This window comes from Lethenteron reissneri, chromosome 71 (assembly GCF_015708825.2).
Source record: "Lethenteron reissneri isolate LAM-NWPU_2019-01 chromosome 71, ASM1570882v1, whole genome shotgun sequence".
Lineage (NCBI taxonomy): Eukaryota > Metazoa > Chordata > Hyperoartia > Petromyzontiformes > Petromyzontidae > Lethenteron > Lethenteron reissneri.
Genome location: NC_083849.1, coordinates 221,678 through 242,009, shown reverse-complemented (window position 1 = coordinate 242,009; position 20,332 = coordinate 221,678). Strand labels below are relative to the sequence as shown.

The following is a 20,332-nucleotide window of genomic DNA, read 5'->3' as shown; positions in this document are numbered from 1 at the left end:
TCCACCCCATTTTTATAATACAAAATCATAACGGATTTTGTTTACGGTGACTCATTAGAAATAACACTCGTGACACGTAAAGGGATTGACAGAAGATCTGGATATTTTGTCAAACTGACCTTCTTGAGGGGGAAACGTGTGGAGGTTTAAACCGCTCCACACCTGAGCGACCGGTTAATGTTGCGCAACCAAAGTCGCTATCGAAGCCGCACATCTCAATTGTCTCCCACGACTGCGAGTGAAATAGTTGCGCAGCATGGAAATGGTATTCCATTCACGTGCATGGTCATGTGTTGGGTACCGAAATGGCAGTGGCGGTCAGCTGGCCACTACGAAAGAACGACTACTGGTTACTCAGTGCCGACCTAATTTAATGGGTGGGGTGCCCTGATCTAATCCCATCTACTCAATAATAACAAGTATTTATTTATATCCCAGAGATCCACGCTGAGTCACGCGACTCTTTTTTTTCATTGGGTTTTTATTTGAAGATTTTTTGAGCCAATTACCGAGTCTATGTAAGTGGGAGGGGATGCCTGTATGCATATTCTTAGGTTTTTTCGGTAAAGTCACGACTTTACCGAAAGAACCTAAGAATATGAATCCTTGCAGTCACGAAAGCTTCAAATCTAGCCTGTATGCATGTTGACCTTCTTTCGCACCGTACTTATGTGCATACATACGTTGACCTTTTGTAATGTACGAAGCCAACAGTGCTAATAGGTGCGGGGAAGGACAAACTAAATACATGCATGGCGAAAAATCCCGTTTATGTAAAGACCAAAATCCATCCCATTTTCTGCATGTAATATTGTTTGTATTGCTTTTAATGGGCGCCACGGTGGCAAGATGTTAACTACCTTGCTTGGTATACAAGAGGTCGTGGGTTTGATCCCGACTGACGCCTGCTGTATATTTGGAGTTTGCATGTTCTGCCTGTGGTCGTGAATTTTTCTCCGTTTCCTCCGGGTTTTCTCTCCACATTTAGAATCAACATTAATGCGTTTCGAGTACTTTGGCTGCTATAGTTTTCGACACCGTGTGATCAGCCGCTTCGTTGAGCTGTCTCTTGCGGCTAGGTCGCTTCTAAAGAAGAGCTACACAGCTCGGTGGACCTTTACCTGGTCAAATTAAAATAGTTTTGTTTAAATAATCTACTTTGCCAATCCATGTTAAGCATACACTTTAATTAAACCCCACCGATGTCGCCGAAAAATCACACAAGACATGTCCCGCAACATAAAATCCAGCGCTGCTACTGTAGTTAGAGTCAAAGTCATTTCCTTATAACTGCTTTTTGTGCTTAGTTTGTTATCCTTCCGCCGCACCTCTGATTAGCACGGTTGACTACTTACAGTGTGAAAGTTCAACTTGCATACACACTACACTATACACTAGACTACTATACACTAGACTATACAAAATTAGAAAAATAATTTCTTTAGAACTCCGTTTTGTGTTTAGTTTGTTGACCCCCCCCCCCGCACCTCCAATTAGCACGGCTGGCTACGTGCAGTGTGAAAGAAGTTCAACATACAGCCCGCAACACGCTCGACACTGCTTCACTTTATTCTGTTAAAGGAGCTATCATTTGTGGTGGCAAGATCACTTGTGGTAAGATACAAATAGTTGAGTTTTATATACTTTTTACAAGTGATTTGTTTACATTTTTCTATACTTTTCACTCCTATTGTGTGTGTGTGCATTGTTGACGGTTGTAACATATTGACCCGCCTCTACTGGGCGTCTATAAAAAAGAGCTTTATAGCTTAGATCCGATTCCTCCCATGAATAAATATTCTGCTTGTGATTCTGAACTGTGCTCATCGGAGGTGCGAAATATATAAAATCAAATTCCCACTTTATTATGCAGGACACGGTTACAGCTGCCCACATTGTTTCAAGGACACTGTCTGCTCACTGCCCCCCCCCCCCTGCTGCCATCGCCCCCTATGTGCCCTAAGGGCATCGGTGGTGTTTGGTGTCTGTGGAGAGCTGTGCAAGTTCACCGACTCGTGTGCCCTGGGGGCACCTGTGGTGAGCTGGGTGCGTTCACTGTCTCGTGTGCCCTGAGGGCACCTGTGGTGTTGGGTTCTTTGGCGATCTGCGGAGGTGAGGTGTGGTGAGCTGCGTTAAGTTCACTTAATCCTTGTGGTCTCTTCGACCACCTGCGGTGTGTGTGCGCGTGACCTCACCGTGGGGAGCGCTAGTGGAGTGGTTAATACGCTGCACTACGAAACCAGCAACCCGATTTTCGATTCCCGCTCACGGTCAACACCAACGATGATTATCTGAACTGGTCCTGGGCCGCCTCTCCTAGGGCAAGTCGGCCTCAAATGAGTACCCAATGTTGTGTGTAAACATCGCCACGAGGGAGACAGACGGGTCAGGTGTGGTGTTGGCCCCCCTCGTGTGCCGTGCCGGCCTGCTTGCTAACAGTACTTGCTCCTACAGTGTGCTGCAGGCTATACGGGGTGGGCATCTTTGTCTTTGCTCACTGGGAATGTGTGAGTTCCGTGGCCCGTTTGCCCTGAGGGTAGCTGTTGCTACTGCCTTGTGCAGGCTGTGGGGTTGATCGCTGTGACCTCGGTGCGTAGCGTCTCCAGTTACGTCGGGATGTGTGTGCGTGTGGCCAAGCTGGCGTGACGCGTGCCTCTCCCTGCTACGTACATCCATGTGCTCGTGATTTCGCGGCGGGCGCGGTGACTTGGAAGCTCGGGTGCTGCTCGTTTTGGACGAGGGTTACTTCTGAGCATTTGCTCATGCATTTAAATGGTGATGATGATGATAGACATCACGGGAGTGGTGGCGGTGGCTAGGAGATGTTAGCTACCTCACCTGGGATACAGGAGGTCATGGGTTCGATCCAAACCCTGACACCTGTATATTTGGAGTTTTCATGTCTGTCCCCGTGGTCATGTTGATTTTTCTCTGACTCCAGATTTTGAAACAACATGCGTTTTAGAGTATTTGGCTGCTATACATTTACACGTGTTAAGCCACTTCGTTGAGCTATTATTTGTGGCCAGGTCACTTCTGAAAAAGAGCTACATAGCTCGGTGGGCCTTACCTGGTAAAATAAAAAAAAATAGTTTGTAGTTGACATCTGTGGTGGTGGTGAAGATATCAATAATGATGATGAGGACAATAGGGATGATGATGCTAGTACGTGGGCAGCGGTAATTTTGCAGTTCGCGCATTGCGCTACCAGTCTGGTAATCAGAGTTCGATTCCCGGTTCGTGGCCAAACATCAGTGACAAATATCTAACCTGGTCCTGGGCCTCCCCTAGTTTGACTCGACCTTAAATGAGTGCCTGCTGCGGGTGTGTTAACATCAGGCCTCGGGAGACAGATGGGATGGAACTTTTATAGCTCACTGGATTCCTCCAGTATAAATAAAGGTTGTGAGTATAGGAGTGTGTTGTGCGAAAGCATTTAGTAGTGTGTGTGTGAGAGTGAGCAGTACTTGCTTAGGTTGTGGTGGTGTTATTAGGGTGGCGAATGTGGTGTATGAGAGGCTTGCCTGCTATGTGTGAGTGTGGGATGGTGGGATACTGTAGTGCTGTTGGAGGGTGGGTGGGTTGGAAGTGTGTGGTGTGTTCTAATATGATACAATGGCGCTATGTGCGCTATTACTGTCACTGTGAAGGCAATGGCCACTCGCTTAAAGTAAGGTTTTGTACCTCCTGTAAAAACGAGTTTTTTCTGCTCCATGCCACGGTCCAATGGTCACGAAGTTAATCTTAACAATTGTAAATTCCCTTTTGGGGTCACAAGGTGATGCAGAACATTTTTTGGTGCCCACCCCTGCCACCTTCCGCCGCCCACTCCCCATAAGCCTTACCGTTTTCTCTGCATCTTGGAGCAGTGAGCTGCGATATTTACAGGAGCCGATCCATTTTGATACACCAACGAGAGTTGCCCGTTATCTTCAGATTGCCTTCAAAGTACTCCAGAGGTCAAGGCTCATTTCTTGGTGATGGGGCTTTTCAGAATATTTATTCACACTGGAGGAATCCGATGAGCTATAAAGCTCTTTCACAGATGTCCAGAAGGAATGGCTTAGAAAGTTACAACAACACGCAATAAACAAACAAAAATACGATAGGAGGACAAAGTATAGGAAAGGTAAACAAATCGCTTAACATAAACATTTTTTAATATCTTACCAGATAAAGCCGACTGAGCTATTAGCTTCTTTTTCATAAGCGACCTGGCCACAAATGGCATGCATTGGTGCTGGCCACACAAGCGGGGAAACCCTTTGCGGTAGCCTTGGCTGTGTCCGTCCAGCACCGCCTTCTGCGCTCAATCTCGCCCCCCCCTCTCTTGGCCGCCCCGTAGGTCACAGGGCGAGCTTGGCAACGGCATGAACGGGATGGTGATGGGCGACGCACCGAGCGGCGGGGGCAAGCGGATCCGCAAGCCCTCGCTGCTCTACGAGGGCTTCGAGGGAGCGCCGGTGACGGCGGCGCCACGCGGCGCTGCCACGGCGGCGGCCGTCGGCGGCGGTGGCGGCGCCCGAAAGCCACCGGCGGCTGCCTCGCAGGGCGGCGCCGGCGCACCAAGCCCCCAGCAGCCGGAGACGGCGAACCCCAACAAGCCAGGGCGGCTGACGAACCAGCTGCAGTATCTGCAGCGCACGGTCATGAAGGCGCTGTGGAAGCACCAGTTTGCGTGGCCGTTCAACGTGCCTGTCGACGCCAACGCGCTCCACCTGCCGGTCAGAGGCTACCGCGCACGCAGCTTGCACACATCCCACACACGCGCCTCACCCGCTCCCACATCCCATTTACCCCCCACGCACGTCCCCACTCGCCCCACGCACGCGCCTCGCCCACCAACTCGCAAGTCTCGCCCGCATGGCTCGCCCGTTCACAGTGGACTGACAAAGAGATGTACATCGTCATTATTACGATTATTTTAACATGGGAGCGATCTGCCGCAGGACTACCACAAGATAATCAAGCAGCCAATGGACATGGGAACCATCCGCCGGCGCCTGGAGAACAACTACTACTGGAGCGGCGGCGAGTGCATCCAGGACTTCAACACCATGTTCACAAACTGCTACCTGTACAACAAGGTGCGAGCGGCCTGCACACTTTGACCTGCGTTGTTTGGGGCCTCTTTGGTGCCTCGTCATTTGATGATTTGTTGATGGAGGAGCGCCAGTTGCTCTGCATAGAGACTCGTTGACAGAGCCTCGTAGACTCGAGGCTTATAGACACACATGGATACTCATTGACTCGCATAGAGGCTCATAGACTCGCATAGAAACTCTGTCCCAGCCACTGTTGAAGGTTCAAGTTGATGTTGTCTTTGTTTGCAGCCCACGGACGACATTGTGCTAATGGCACAGACGCTGGAAAGGCTCTTCCTGCAGAAGGTGGCGCTCATGCCACAGGAAGAGGTGGTGCTGGCCTCGCCGGGACCCAAGGCCGTCAAGGGCAAGATCGGACGCAAGCCCGGTGAGACGATCGGCGGCGGCGGTGGTGGTGTTGGTCGCTAGTGCTGTGCGGGAAATCCTGGCCAGCGTTCTTACAATTCTGCTTTTGGTATACCCAGGAGTCTCAAGACTCTCCTTCCAAAGAGGGTCCTGCCAGGTTTGCTCAGTCACTGGGCAATGTTGCTGCTGCTGCTGCTACTACTGTGTGCTCTTTAACTGCCCCTTTGCGGGCAACCATTTTTTTAATGTAATTTAACGTACGTAAAAATAATTGATTTAATATGGCAGGGTATGGGTCCCTATGGAATGTCTTGGTGACAACAGTTTACAACAGTCAAACGGTTAAAGAAGAACTAAAGGGGAAAAAAACTAAATATACAGTTTATTCCATTACCTATTTTGTTTATTTAAGTCAGAATGTGAGTCTGCCGTATACCCGCTGCTGTGTTTGTGTACAAGTATTTCTTTGAAAGGTTGCCGACCCCTGGCTTAAGCGATCGCGAATCGGCGGCAATCGTGCGCTTGTTACCCCCCTCGTCCCCCTCAGTCATGGCGCCGGTGATCCCGGCAACGCCGGCGGTGGTGCGAACTCCTCTCCCACCGCCACCACCGCCGCAGCAGCCGCCGCCCCCCCGCGCCACCCCCACCGCAGCGGCCCTTCCCGTGATGCAGCCTCATCCTGTCGGCAAGGTGAGGTGGTGGGCCGGCGGCCGTCTCGCTCATCGTGGCTCACATTCAGAATCTTGATGTGTACTAGGGAAGGAATCCGATGAGCTATAAAGCTCTTTCACAGATGTCCAGTTGGGGCCACTGGGTCGGAACTTTACAACAAACAATACAAAAACACGATAGGCGTGCAAAGTATAGCAAAGGTAAACAAATCCCTTAAAAAACACTTTTACCAGTTAAGGGCCACTGAGCTATGAGCTTTTTCAGAAGCAACCTGCTCGCAAATGATAGCTCAACAAAGTGGACTGTCATGTGGAGATTTATAGCAACCAAATAACTATAAACACGTGATGTTGATTAAAAATGTGGAGGGGAAAACCGGAGGACCCGGAGGAAAAAAATCCATGTGGTGGATAAATATATGACCAGCACTGCTCTCCTGATTGTGGGAGCCATCGGATTGTAAATCGGTCGGTGCTTCGGTTGGCCGTTGGAAGCGTAGAAGTACGGTACAGCAATGGACTTGGCTGCACTGCCCACTGCCGGAGGTGGGGGGGGGGGTAACGATTAGCGACGATGGCGGCGACCTGTGTTTGGTGAATGCAGGGTTTTCTCTTCGGAGCACAATGCATGCCTTCAAGCCTGCTTAGCTTAACGAGCTCATTGCGGGCGTCATGCGAACGAGCGTTGGTGAATGACTGTGGTTGATCAAAGATTTGAGCGAGCAATTTGATTGGTGCTGGTTGATAAGTCCGTTGACTAGTGGGTCGTTAAATAGTTTGGCGAGTTAATTGACTTGGTTTTCTGACCGGTTGCTTAATTAGGTGGCCAACTAATTCGTCTGCCGTCCGATTTTCTTTTAATGTACGTTGGCCGTTGACCGTCGCAGACAAAGAAAGGCGTGAAGCGGAAGGCCGACACGACCACGCCGGGCCCGGCAACGCCATCAACCGCACCGCCGCTGCCCCCTCCGTCGCCGTACCTGGCGCCGGTGCCCTCGCTGACCTCCACGCCGATCGCGGTGGCCCCGGCGCTACCGCCCATCACCGCCACCATCATGACCTCGGCCGCCAAGCCCATGGCCGCCGACTCAAAGGCCGCCAAAATCCCGGCACGGCGGGAGAGTGGCAGGCCCATCAAGCCTCCGCGCAAGGACCTGCCGGATTCGCAGCAGCAGCACCAGACCAGCAAGAAGGTGGGGAGAGGGGGGCGACAGTGCCAGGTAAAGCCAGTTAAGTGTCATAGAAAGGCCTCGGATTTATGACCGTTGAGTTGATTTTTGCTACGTGGATGATGATGATGATACTGTTTCCCGCACCTACGAGTTTGATCACGGTTGGCTACGTTACGGTGCGAAACAAGTTGACGTACATTAGGAAATTTGTGCCTGGCTGTTGTGCGAGGGAGACCCGTGGTGTCGTGAGCGCAGCAGCAGTAGCATCAACAACAAAACGAAGACGTAGGCGTCAACATTGCAGAGGAGGGGTGCCAGGGTCCTTGAATTGTGCCCAACTAGCAAATGAGGTGTTGTAAACTAAAGACGCAAGGGGTGACAAAAGAGGTTAGGTACAGGTGCAAAGTGTACACTCTTGTGTGTTCAACAGGGTCGAGTGAAGGGGGGAGGGGTAATGATCGGGTGCTCTGGTTGTAATCTCCGCATGGCTCACAGGGGGCTATACCTCGTAAATGAAACTTGAAGCTTTCGAACGGTGATTAGGATCGTGGAAATGATCCGTAATTGCTCTTTTTTGGGTTGTATTGTGTGGGTATGTCACGTTGTTATGACTCTAACCCTCCACCACCTGAAATGGCTAATAAAATCGATTTGTGACTTTATGGGCAAGTGCGCCAATTGGTTTGGTTTATCATCTAAACCAGAAGCAGCGGAGAAGGAACGTTGACAATCCCAAACTAAGATGTTGCCAACTTTGTGCGCTGACAACCGGCGTCATCCGGTGTTTAAGGAAAGCTCTGCCCCCATCACGTGGGAGAAGGCCCCATAAGTAGGTGCCATGACAGGCACACAAAACCAAAAATCGTGGTAATGTTTAAAGTATTGTAGGTGTGGGTTGGTTGTGGTTAAGAGGCACTGTAATGGTGGCAACAGTCGGGTTTGTTTACTGCTCAAGTAGAATGTAGCATTGTTGCCCTGAGTGTGTGTGTGGTGAAGCGGTGTGTGCGTTCTCTCCTGTCCGGTAACCCGTTACGTACACGGTGCCTGACGATCGTTTTCCACTGTTCGCCCACCTGCCACAACCAACGCTCGCTCAGGAATAGGTTTATCTATGACAAGTGTGGTGGTATACAAAGACAAAGATCCCTCGTATATCCTTAACAGACTAGGGGAAAGTTGCACATGAGGGGGTGGGTGGCCAGCACCACGCCCCTCGTCTCCCTAGTGGCGATGATTACACATCATACCAGGTACTCATTTGAGGCCGAGTCGACCTAGGGGAAGGCCCAGGTAATCGTCACTTGTCTTGGCCATGAGCGGGACTCGAACTCGGGTCGCCGGGTTCGTTGCGCAGCGCACTAATCGCTACATTCCCGGTATTCACTTCCTCCTTCAAAGACGTTTGGCCAGTGTGGAAGAGTACGCCAAAGTGTTGCAGGCCCTTCTACCAGCATTGCGGCGAGCAAGATATTCGAGGGCTGCACCTTTACCTTTCACATTAATGATAATAATGAAACTATAAACTTTCATTTCGATTTAAAGCTTTCGTGACTGCAGGGATTCATCTTCTTGGTTCTTTCGGTAAAGTCACGTAGAAGGGAAGTAATAAAATAATAAAAATAAAACATAATAATTCTCACGACGTTTCGGCCACAACGCAAGCAGCTGTCCTCAGGTGAAGAACAGGTCAGTCGCTGTCTTTCTGACAGACCTGTTCTTCACCTGAGGACGGCTGCTTGCGTTGTGGCCGAAACGTCGTGAGAATTATTATGTTTTATTTTTATTATTTTATTACTTCCCTTCTACGTGACTTTACCGAAAGAACCAAGAAGATATAAACTTTTATTTTACCAGGTAAGGCCCACTGAGCTATGTACCTCTGTTTCAGAAACGACCTGGCGATCACAAATGATAGCTCAACGAAGTGGCTTGTCATCATCGTGTACATTTATAGCAGCCAAATACTCTAAAACACATGTTTCTAAATGTGGAGATAACAACCAGAGCACCCGGAGAAAAATCCACGCAACCACAGGCATCAAGGTCGGGAACGAACCCACGACCTCTTGTATACCAAGCGATGTAGTGAACATGTAGCCGCCTTGGCACCCTGACAACGATAATGATGATGTGACCCTGTAACAATCGCCCAAGCTCCATGGTTCTCTACATATTCAGGTGTTTTCAGCCAATTAATGTTTATACATGTGGGAGGAAACTGGCGTAAAGGGTGCGGCGACTCCTGCCTCGACACACGCCCACTGGAAAGGAGTTGAACGGATGGCGATTTGCGCCACGCTTTGTGTGTGCGCGCCGCCTTCTGGCAGAGCCGGCGTTACGCCTCCTCGTCAGCGCCCATGGATGAGGGAGTTTCGCAGCGTTCTGTGCGGCGATCCATTGACAGACTGTCGCCGCCTCTCAGTTTCTGATTACAGACCGCACGCGTCACCAGCACCCACCCACACAGGCGTCGCGGGCGTCGCAGGCTCTAATGTGAGACCCCGCTTTTGGGCTCGCCTCAGGTGAAGCTGTCGGAGCAACTCAAGCACTGCAACGGCATCCTGAAGGAGCTGTTTGCCAAGAAGCACGCGGCGTACGCGTGGCCCTTCTACAAACCCGTCGACGCTTCCATGCTGGGCCTGCACGACTACCACGACATCATCAAGCACCCCATGGACCTCAGCACCATGAAGGTGAGACTCAGCGCCACTCGCCCGCCCCCTCGCTCGTTGAGCCCTGCGCCCCCCTCCCCTCGTCCCTCCCCCCCTCCCCTCGCGATGTACCGCGCACGGTGAGCTTGTCACAAAGGGGGTTGCGTTCGCAGCCCGTCGTGGAGGTTCGAGCTTCGAATCCGGCGGCCGCCCTGGTTAATGCTACGGGGTCGGCGGTGGTATTAACCACGATCACGCGTGCCGTCATTTGCAAGTGTAGACCTTTGTGTACCGGCGTGAGGGTTCCAAATGAACTAAATTCGAAAATTGCCGGCACGACACTCAATTGGGATAACCCGTGCACACACAGTAACATCACCCTCTACTTCTCTCTGCTATGAATCAGGATTTGACTTGAGTTGTGTGGGTGGATGGATCGATGGATGGGTGGGTGTTTGATTGAGTGGGTGGGTGTGTGAGTATAGGGAGTGGTAGTGTCACGGTTGGCTTACTGCGCTCTGAACCCGACGACCCGAGTTCGATTCCCGCTCGCTTCCAACGCCAGGTGACGATTATCTGAACCTTTTCTGGGCCTCCTCCCCTTAGTTGACTGTGCCTCAAATGAGTACCTGGTGCGATGTGTGAACTTCCCCACTGGGGAGAGAAAGGCGGCCGGGCGGGCGTGTGTGGGTGGTGCTGTACCACCCACCCTCTCGTGTGCCGTGCCGGCTTGCATCGGCGCTACTCGCAAACGGGGCACTTCCCAACAGTCGTATTAAGGCTCCATGGGGTGGGGGGGATCTTTGTCTTTTGTTGTTGGGCACACAGAATAAGATGGACAACCGGGATTACCGGGATGCGCAGGAGTTTGCTGCGGACGTGCGGGTCATGTTCTCCAACTGCTACAAGTACAACCCGCCGGATCACGACGTCGTCTCCATGGCGCGCAAGCTGCAGGTGAGACCAACAAAACAGCGTCTTCACGTCCGCTCCCATCTCAACATATCCCACTCGCTGTCAGCGTCGCGAGACTAAGAATCGATTGTATGTATGTTGAATTTGTTTCGCACCGTACGTAGCTGACCGTGGCAAAACACAAAGCAGTTCTAAAGAAATACGTTTTCAATTTAGACGATTTGAAAGTGCATAGCTCCAGTGGCTTATATCAGAAGAAAAGAGCGTTTCCAGACGGCTCCAGGAGTGCATCTGAAATTTTGGCGAATGTGGCGGTCCAACCGCTGATGTTGTTTTTATTTTATCCAGAGGTGTGGACGTTAGCCAAGTTTAAGTGCAGAAACTAATTTTGTTTGATGGGTGTTGTATTGTGGCAGCCACGGGGGGAGGGGGGACTGAGAGTCAACTCGGTCCATTTTAAAATCATCAGAACTGTGCGAGTGTGTGGGTATCACTTTAACTCGCTTAAACTCAAGTCAATATGAGTGTGTGGATCTCTCCGCGTCTACGGCTCTCTTGAGACACTGGTGATGCTTGAGATCCTTGTTTAATCGTGAGCAGCTACCTGGATTTGTTTAGTCCAGATTCTCAGCGGTACCTTAATTCATATCCAGGTGTTAGTTTGTCCCCCCCCCCCCCAGCATCTCCGATTAGCACGGTTGGGCGACGCATGGTGCAAATTAATTTCTAAATACTAAACTATACGTTCCACTGTACACTAAATATTCCACTCTACACCGCGATACTAGATTAAAAACTAATTTGTGTAGAACTGTTCTTTGTATTTAGTTTGTCCTTGCCCCTCGCCTCCTGATTTTAGTACTTTCGCACCGTACGTAGCCAAACGAAGTCCCAACACACACACACACACACGTGCAGTCCATGCAGGTGAGAGTCACTGACCAACTTTCTCTGTCTGGCCCCTGCCCAGGACGTGTTTGAGATGCGCTTCGCCAAAATGCCGGACGAGCCCCCGGAAGCGAATCTCTCGCTCACCGTACCCTCGCCACACTCAGGCGGTGGCAGCAGCGGCCGCCGCCACCACCACCACCATCACCACCACCACCAACAGCAGCAGCAGCAGCTCCAGCTTCAACTGCAGCAGTTCCAGCAGTTGCAACAGCTGCAACAACTACAGCAGCAGCAATTGCGGCCCGACAACAGCATGGGGGACCACCGGGGCGACGAGGACGACTCGATGTCGTCCTCTTCCTCGTCCTCTTCCTCCTCGTCGTCGAGCAGCGGCAGCGAGAGCTCGGGCAGCGAGAGCTCCGACTCGGAGGAGGAGCGAGCCAACCGATTGGCGGAGCTGCAGGAGCAGGTGGGGAGCCTATAGGCACCGCCGCCGCGCGCCCTATCGCTCATTCATCCACTCTCTCGCCCTATCGCTCATTCATCCACTCTCTTGCCCCATCGCTCATTCATCCACTCGCTTGCCCTATCGCTCGCTCGCCCTTTCACTCGCCGCTCACCCTATCAATGGCCATATCACTCCCCATTTCCCTCACCCTATCGCTTACCCATCCCGAGGTTGGGTTCCTCCTCGTGCCTCTGAGTCGTCCTGTCTCTCTCTGCGAGAGCAGCACAAATCCCGTGCGTCGGTGGCGGCGGCGGCGGCACAGGGTTACGAGTGGACGTCATTACTCTTGCGATGGGGATTGCGTGTTGGGGTGGGGTGGCAAATCACCTGAACAAAAAAATTTTTTAGATTTTTAAAAATTGAGCCATCGTCGTTGTCGATGCATACCCAGCCGAGAGTTCCCTCGGCTTGCCGACTCGGAGGTGTTGTTCTGAAGCTTCGTTAACTATAAATCAAAATACAAAGACCCTATAAAGTTTTTGGTCAGACATGCGCTTGCCTCGGCGCTTTGCGGAGATGTCGATTTAGTGTCTCGGTCAACGCGTTTTGAATCTCCGGGGGTGCGATGTTGCGGTGACGTTTCCCCGCTGCCGTGCTCCTAGCGCCGACGCGCGTTGACCCGTAACTTCAAAGTGTTATTTTCTTCCTAGTCGTAACGAAGCTTCAGGCTCATGTGGTGGGGGACAGCCTGGGACACTCGGCCTAGGTACGTACCGATAGACAAACGATAACAAACGCCTCCCGTCCCATATTTATCTCTCCACGTAAAAAAAAGTTTACCACGCAACTCATCGGCCGCCCACGACCTTCTGGGAAAGCATCTTGGTTCAGCAGAAGCAACATTCTGGACCGGTTATAACATTCGGTGTCTCGTTAGCAGTCGGGCTTTGGTTGAACCATTGCGGGCGAACTGCCAGATGTGTATAGGCAAGGGCTGGCTTCGACATTCAGTAGCAGTCGGGGATCTGCTTGAAACAATGCTGGTGAACTTTCAGATATTTAGAGGCGAGGACCCATTCTGTAAGATACGCTGCTTATAGGTTGCAATCCCAGAAGGTCTTGCAGCTGTGATGGGTGGTGTAAAAAATTCTACTATTTGTGGATTGATAAATGTGGGAGGAAAGCGTTATTTATCCTGTTATTTACTTTTTATCCCCCAGGGACGCCGAGTGATTACGCAACCATTACGTCTCGTCTTTGTCAAGACTTTTGTCACGCGATTCTCTTCAGTTGGTCTGGGTCTGAAATGTATTGGGGGGGGGGGGGAGGGCAGTGTGGTGTTCACGCACTCGACCAGGGCGGCCCGCCTATTTCGAACCGCTCAATCCCTCTGCGACAAGCGGTGAACGCATGCAGTGCTGGGCCGCGTCACCGCCCCCAATTGTTTATACGCTTGACGACACAGTTGGCTACGTACGGTGCGAAAAGACGTTCAGCATACACGTGCATACCTTGTAGCTTACTTTCCCTCCACAGAGCCAGACTGGCCACCCAATGCCAAGTGATACTATTTGTTCTGTGTGTGTGTCTGTCTGTGTGTCGTGGGGAGCAGTCGCGGGTAGCGCGCTGCACCACGAACCCGCCGACTAAAGTTGGAATCTCGCGTTGTTTGCTCGGCACTTGCCCCGACAGTCTGTTCAGGCTATGCGGGGGGTGTGTGGGTGAGAAGATGTGTAGCGGTAGCCATAGCGGTTACGGTGTGACTTCTACGATCTGAGTTCAGTTCCCACGCATGGCCACCAACACCAGTGACGATTATCTGAACTGGTCCTGGGCCTCCCCGAGGTCAACCCTGCCTCAAATGAGTATCTGGTGCAGTGTGTAAACATCACCACTGGGGAGACAAAGGCGACCGTGCGTGGTGCTGGCCACCCACCCCCTTGTGCTTCTGTGCCGGCCTTCATAGGTGCTTGCGAACAGTTCTTGCCCCAACAGTCTGTTAAGGCTATTGGGGATCTTTGTCTTAGTGGGGAGTCGTAGTGGAGTGGTTTGCACCTCGCGCTACAAACCTGGCGACCCGCGTTCGATTCCCGCTCGCGCCCAATCGCAGCGACGACTAATATTTGAACCTGTCCGGGGCCCTCCCCTAGATCGACTCTGCATCATCACACATGTACATTGTGTTGGGTGGGTTTAAAAGATGAGCGCTGGGGAGACGCAGGTGGCCGGGCCGGCGTGGTAGAGTGGTGTTAGCCACCTTGCCGGTTTGCACAGGCGGTGGCGAGATGTGAACTCCCTCGCCTGGTGTGTAGGGAGGTTTTGGGTTCGATCCCGACCCTGACGCCTACTGTGTATAGTTGGAGTTTGCGTGTCTCTCTCCCTGTGGTCGCGTGGATTTTTCTCTGGGTCCTCCGGTCTTTCCCTCCACTTTTAGAATCGATGTGGGTTTAGAGTGTTTGGCTGCTATACATTTCCTCATGACAATAAGCCGCCACTTGGTTGAGCTGTCAATTGTGGTGGTCCAGGTCGCTTCTGAAAATGAGCTAAAAACTCGGTGGGCCTTAACCTGGTTTAAGAATGTTTTTTTACTGTAACAGCACTTGCCCCAGCAATCTGTTAAAGGCTACCCGGGTAATCTTTGCATTGTTTGCGTCCCCGCAGTTGCGAGCCGTGCACGAGCAGCTGGCGGCGCTGTCGCAGGGCCCCATCTGCAAGCCCAAGAAGAAGGAGCGCAAGGAGAAGCGGCGCAAGAAGGAGAAGCTGCGCGAGCGGGAGCGCGAGCGGGCGCGCAAGGACGAGGACTTCAGGCCCAACACCGCCAAGGGAGGTGTCAAGGGAGGTGGGAGTGGAGGCGGCGGAGGAGGAGGAGGAGGTGGCGGCGGCGGCGGTGGTGGTGGTGGTGGTGGTGGAGGAGGAGGCGGCGGTCAGAAGAAGGGTGGTGGTGGGCGGCGCGGCACCACGGGAGGCGGAAACGGCAAGGTCACCTTCCGACCCTTGGCCAGGTGAGTTTTGCTGCACGTGTGGGGTCCTGCCATAGGAATGTGGAATTGTCACCACCGACCAAAGGGGTGGTAGCAATTTCCCCACGAGTTTATTTCGTTTGACCTAGGTGAGAACTTGAGAGAGATCCGGTGTAGGGAGTGTAGTTTGCAAGAGTAACGCGGCAAAAGTAACAACGCAAATACAAGCGGAGCACCGAAGCGAATTAGGAATCTGAGCGATGGCGACTCTGTCTCTCTCAAGAGTGAGGGGATGAACGCTGACGCAGTGCCGAGGCCAGGATGGGGAGTGTAGATCGGTTCGCGATTGCACGGGAACCGCAGAGCGGCGAGAGAGAGGGAGAGAATGTTTGGTCTTGGCCGGTATTAATTCACAGCCATCGTGCAGCCCTTCGTCAATCCACTGCTGGATGGGAAAAAGGCCTCCCAACACGCCGTGTTTGTTCTTGAGGCTTGCTTGGCCATACTGCACACCTGACTGGTGAATTGCTGTGGGGGGGGGGGGGGCGGGTGTACAGGTACCGGTACTGATGTCACCCACCGTTGCCGCTGATGTCAGCCACGCTCGTCGTCGGTCGAGTTGCGCAAGCTGGTCAGGCTCCACCATCACCTCGTCCCTCTCCTTGCTGCTCTATAATTGCCTCATCACCCCTCCCCACATCCCGCTTTGTCTCTCTCGCCAGACCGTCCAAGAAGGCGAAGGCGGCGGCTGCGGTGGTGCCCCCGTTTGACTCTGATGAGGAGGACGAGGCAAAGCCGATGTCGTACGATGAGAAGCGGCAGCTGAGCCTTGACATCAACAAGCTGCCCGGGGACAAGCTGGGCCGTGTCGTGCACATCATCCAGGTACTGGACACGTGTGCGCTGTGTGTGAACAAAGCTTTACAGCTCATCGGATTCCTCCCGGTCTTGAGGTCAAGGTTGCCTGATTCTGTCCACGTGGCCGTGCGTGTGGTTCTCACCGGCCGTGCCCGCGGTTCTCCACGGATGCAGGCGCGCGAGCCGTCCCTGCGGAACTCAAATCCCGAGATCGAGATCGACTTTGAGACTCTGAAGCCGTCGACGCTGCGCGAGCTCGAGCGCTACGTCATGTCCTGCCTCCGCAAGAAGCCACGTAAGCCCGGTGGTGAGGGGGGGGGGGGCGCATGCAGGCGCCCGTGCGTGTGGCCCAACGAGCCGTGTGAACGTCGCCACGTGGGAGAACAAGGCGGCCGGGCGTGCGTGGTGCTTGCCACCACCCAACCCATCCACAACCCCCCCCCCCCTCTTGTGTCGTGTGTATCGGCCATTCGTCGATGCTGGCTCGTGAACAGCTCTTGTACCTCGAGTCTGTTCAGGCTATACGGCGGGGGGGGGGGGGGTGTGTGCGATGTGTCGCGGGTAGCGCTGCTACGAACCCGATTACGACCTAAATTCGATTCCCGCTCGCGGTCACCAACACCGTTGACGATTATCCGAACATTTCCTGGCCCTCCCCTAGGTCGACACGGCCTCAAGTGAGCACCTTGTGCGGTGCGTCGTATACGTCGCAACTCGGAGAGACAAAGGCGGCCGGGCGTGGTGCTGGCCACCCACCCTGGTGCCATGCTTTCCTTCGCAGGCGTCGCTCGCTATAACATCACTTGCCTGCCTCGGTCTGTTAAAGGCTAAACGGGGGATCTTTGTCTTTGTGCCGCAGCGGTGAAGAAGACCGCCGGCAAGAGCCGGGAGGAGCTGGCGCTGGAGAAGAAGCGGGAGCTGGAGAGGAGGCTGCAGGATGTGAGCGGCCAGCTCAACCCCACCAAGAAGCCGCCCAACAACAACAACAAGAAGAAGGGTGAGGGAGCCCTCACTCGCCTCGTCTCTCGCCCCTCCACCTCACTCGCTCCTCTTATACCCACTCCCCTCTCTCGGCAAGGGGCTGGGGGCATCCTGCATCCCCATCGAGCCCCCCCTCTCCACTCGTGGCCTCGTCTAAAGGTGCTCCGCGTGGTTTTCAGGAGGTCGTGGGTTCGATCTCGACCGTGACACCTGCAGTGGCCTGGCGTGGTGCTGGCCAATTAGCCCCGTGGGTGCTGTGCCTCCCTTATCGGTGCGACTCGCTAACCGCGCTCGGTCCAGCAGTCTGTCGTGGGGGTGGGGAGCCTGTGTGTGTGCCCCGCGCGTGCTCTTGTAACACGCGTGTGCTTGTGGAACACGCGTGTGCAGCGGACAAGCCGGTGGAAGCGCAGGGGCCCGGGGTGGCGTCGCGTCTCTCCTCCTCGTCGTCCTCCTCCAGTTCGGGCAGCTCCAGCACCTCCAGCGGCTCCAGCACCTCCAGCGACACCAGCGACTCGGACTCCGGCTGACTCCTTCCCCGTGTCCGGGCATCACTAATTCCACCGCCCGCCCCCCAACCCCGTTCTGGTCGTCGGCGGACGACGTCGGCGCCAGCGTCGCCGGTCCTGTCGGCGACGACCAAAGGAGCGCAAGGAGACTGCCGTGCCGAGCCGGCGCCCGCCGGCGGCGGCGGCTTGTGCCGACCGGTGGAGACGGCAGCGCCCACCTCGACTCGCCCGTGCGCCGGCCGGCCGGCCTGGTGACCGCCCGCTCGCCCGTGACCGCCCCGGCTCGATACGGTGGCAGGGAGGGTGCACGTCGGGATTGGGGCCGACCGACGCGCCGGTGCGGAGTGGACGACTGCTCGCCGCCGCCGCCGCCGCGCCCATCGGCGGAGGTGTTATTGCCGTCGTCGTCGTAGTTTTATTTAATACTTTATGAAAGAACTGCCATGCGTTTTTGCTGCGATCGACGGGACTGGGAACTCTCTCGCGGGTTGTTTGGGGTGGTGGGTAAAAAAAGAGAAATCTTCGTAATGGCGAGAGGAGGAGGAGAAACGATGAGACTTTTACAACTCTGAGCGAGCGCAGATGGACGACAAACGCCAACGATGAGCGAAGATTTGAGATCCCTGGCATCCTAAGCCCAGTGTGGGAACCGCGGGGTCACACCCCCTACCCCCTCCCCCCTCGTGTTTTTCTCCTCCAACTGCATCCGCCGTCACCGCCGAGCAGGAGACGCACTGGGAAGTGGACCACGTGGCGGCGGTTTAGAAATCGACAGCCCCCCCCCCCCCTCCGCGATTTGAGAGAGAGGGCGGGTGACGAACCCAGGCCCGCTGGGCCATTGAGACAAAATGTGGTCTTTGTGGAAGTTGCTGCGGAGGAGACTCAAAGAAGCCGTGGCGCTGGGAGAGGAGGAGGAGGACCTTGGGACGCGAATCGACACAGCGAGAGACGTCATCCCGGGAGTGTGTCCAGGATCCGGTGGCGGCAGCTGCTGCTGCGAGGGCTGTGGAAGCGTGCGTTTTAGCTGCGCGAGGAGCCGGTGCCAGCGTCGCTGCTCACCCCCCCACCCCCCACCGCCACCGTGTACAGACGGTGCTCGCTCGCCCCTCGGACTCTCCACCGGTGCTGGGGGGGGGGGGTCTGCACGCCAGCGGAGAGAGCGGCGGGGAGGGACCGGTTGGTCTAATTTCTGTTAACTCGCGTTGACCTTCAGGTGTTTTCCCCGTTGTTGTTGTCGCTGCTCGGAACGTGAACATTTGTCAAATAAAGGCATCGTGAATGGCGGTCGATGCGAGCCGACGAGGTGGCGACCTTCACTGGGGGGGTTGTTCCCGTGACGCCACGTCAGTAGACCACTCCGCCACATTCACCGGGAGGGGGGGGGGGGCGCAGAGAGTTGTTCCCATTGGCTGGCTGCGTGTGGGGCGGCTGTTGGGATTCTGTGTGCGGTAATGTGCACGGCGTTGCCTGCGCTTGCTTCCTGTGCCAGCCACTTCGCTTGGATTCGGTTCATGATTCCCCGCTCGGAGGTTCCAAGTTGTGTGGAGGAGCATGACGACCGATGTCTTCGTTGCGTTCTCGGTGCTAAGTGTCAAAACGTCGCCGCGCGGTTGACTTTAAAGTGACCGCGAGAAAGAATCCCCTTGAGAGTTTAGAACGCTTCTATGTAAACGCATAGAATTACTTAACAGTTTACACTTCTGCTTTGTGTTCACCGGAGGGAGATCTTCCCGGGGCCCTGTGTGTTCTTGTCAACTTCCCTGCCACGCCGGCGGCCAGCAAGGCGTAGCGACGCGTGTTTGTGTTGACGTTGCGTTACGGGGGTAAGGGGGAGATGGGATTGTTTGTACATTTGCGATTGGGGGGAGAGGGCGGGAGGGTGGGTGGGTTTGTACATTAGCGGGGTAAGCATATGTGTAGAGTGTGCGTGTAAAGACGTGTCCCATGCCTGCGCGTGAATGGTGGTGTGCCGTTAACTGTGCCGGCGTTTTTTAAGCTGAGGACGGGTGACGGGAGGGGGGGCTGAGAAGGGAGATGAGAGAGAGACTTTGACACCAACTTTCCCCGGCACACCGCCATAAGTTCCCACCTTCACCCCCCCGCTCCCCTCCCTCGCCGGATTGCCGACAGACGCCGCGTTTGCCCGGCTGCGATGCTCGTGTCGATGTGGCGAGCCTGTGTACAGGACGCGTTAGCCGGCCACGGTGAGGGGTTCGTGTTGAGGGGGGGGGGCTGTGTCCACACAACCGTTGCCGCCGCATGTCCCCCCACACCCTTCGTAGGAGCTTCCCCCACCCCCCCCCCCTCTTTATTTATTTCATTTCCTCCGAATGCTGGTGGCTGAGTTTTGTTCCTCCGGTTCTTTGTCCGTTGTCGTTTTTTTTATTGACAAATATTCTGGCTTTTATGTTTTAATATAAAAAACAACAACTCAACAAACACCGTTCCACGGTTGTGGCATTGCGTCTGTGTTGTCCCCTCGGTGTGGTCGTCGCTGCTCGTGCACGGCCGCCTCGGTTGATGGACGGGTCATGCCGCGTGGGGGTCTGCCAGTGACCTGGCCAACGGCGTCAACCTCGCACGTGTCCTGGGGATGGGCCTCGAGGTGCACCTAGGCTGGCACAAGTGACGTGTCGAACGGCAGTTGACAATGTTGCACGTCTCCACCTGGGGGCTGTGAATGAGCTTCTGCAATGTCGAGGATGCTCTGGGAAGGTGCCCAGCAAAAGGCCTCTGAAACATCTCGGCAGTTCACCGGCGTCTTGAGCAAAGCCCGACTCTCCCGCTGCTGGTGAAAGGCTGAATGTCGACAACCGGTCCCAAGTGCTG

At 54.3% G+C, this 20,332-nt stretch overlaps 1 protein-coding gene across 6 annotated transcripts in view; it reads left to right on the top strand.

The window, feature by feature from the left end:
* The window catches only part of LOC133361232 (bromodomain-containing protein 2-like), a 28,155-nt gene extending 8,213 nt beyond the window's left edge, over positions 1 to 19,942 (top strand). For 2 of the 6 annotated variants that reach the window (XM_061580119.1, XM_061580124.1), the window contains exons 2-14: positions 4,346 to 4,724; positions 4,950 to 5,087; positions 5,334 to 5,472; positions 5,998 to 6,140; positions 7,009 to 7,341; positions 9,816 to 9,986; positions 10,773 to 10,901; positions 11,830 to 12,219; positions 14,860 to 15,200; positions 15,881 to 16,043; positions 16,191 to 16,311; positions 16,876 to 17,013; positions 17,385 to 19,942. In XM_061580119.1, the coding sequence (XP_061436103.1) occupies positions 4,346 to 4,724; positions 4,950 to 5,087; positions 5,334 to 5,472; positions 5,998 to 6,140; positions 7,009 to 7,341; positions 9,816 to 9,986; positions 10,773 to 10,901; positions 11,830 to 12,219; positions 14,860 to 15,200; positions 15,881 to 16,043; positions 16,191 to 16,311; positions 16,876 to 17,013; positions 17,385 to 17,524 (2,725 nt within the window). In that variant the 3' untranslated portion in view covers positions 17,525 to 19,942. The remainder of the gene's footprint in view (positions 1 to 4,345; positions 4,725 to 4,949; positions 5,088 to 5,333; positions 5,473 to 5,997; positions 6,141 to 7,008; positions 7,342 to 9,815; positions 9,987 to 10,772; positions 10,902 to 11,829; positions 12,220 to 14,859; positions 15,201 to 15,880; positions 16,044 to 16,190; positions 16,312 to 16,875; positions 17,014 to 17,384) is intronic. The other 4 variants (XM_061580121.1, XM_061580123.1, XM_061580122.1 and 1 more) reach the window with 4 other exon arrangements.
* The last annotated feature ends 390 nt before the right edge of the window (positions 19,943 to 20,332 follow it).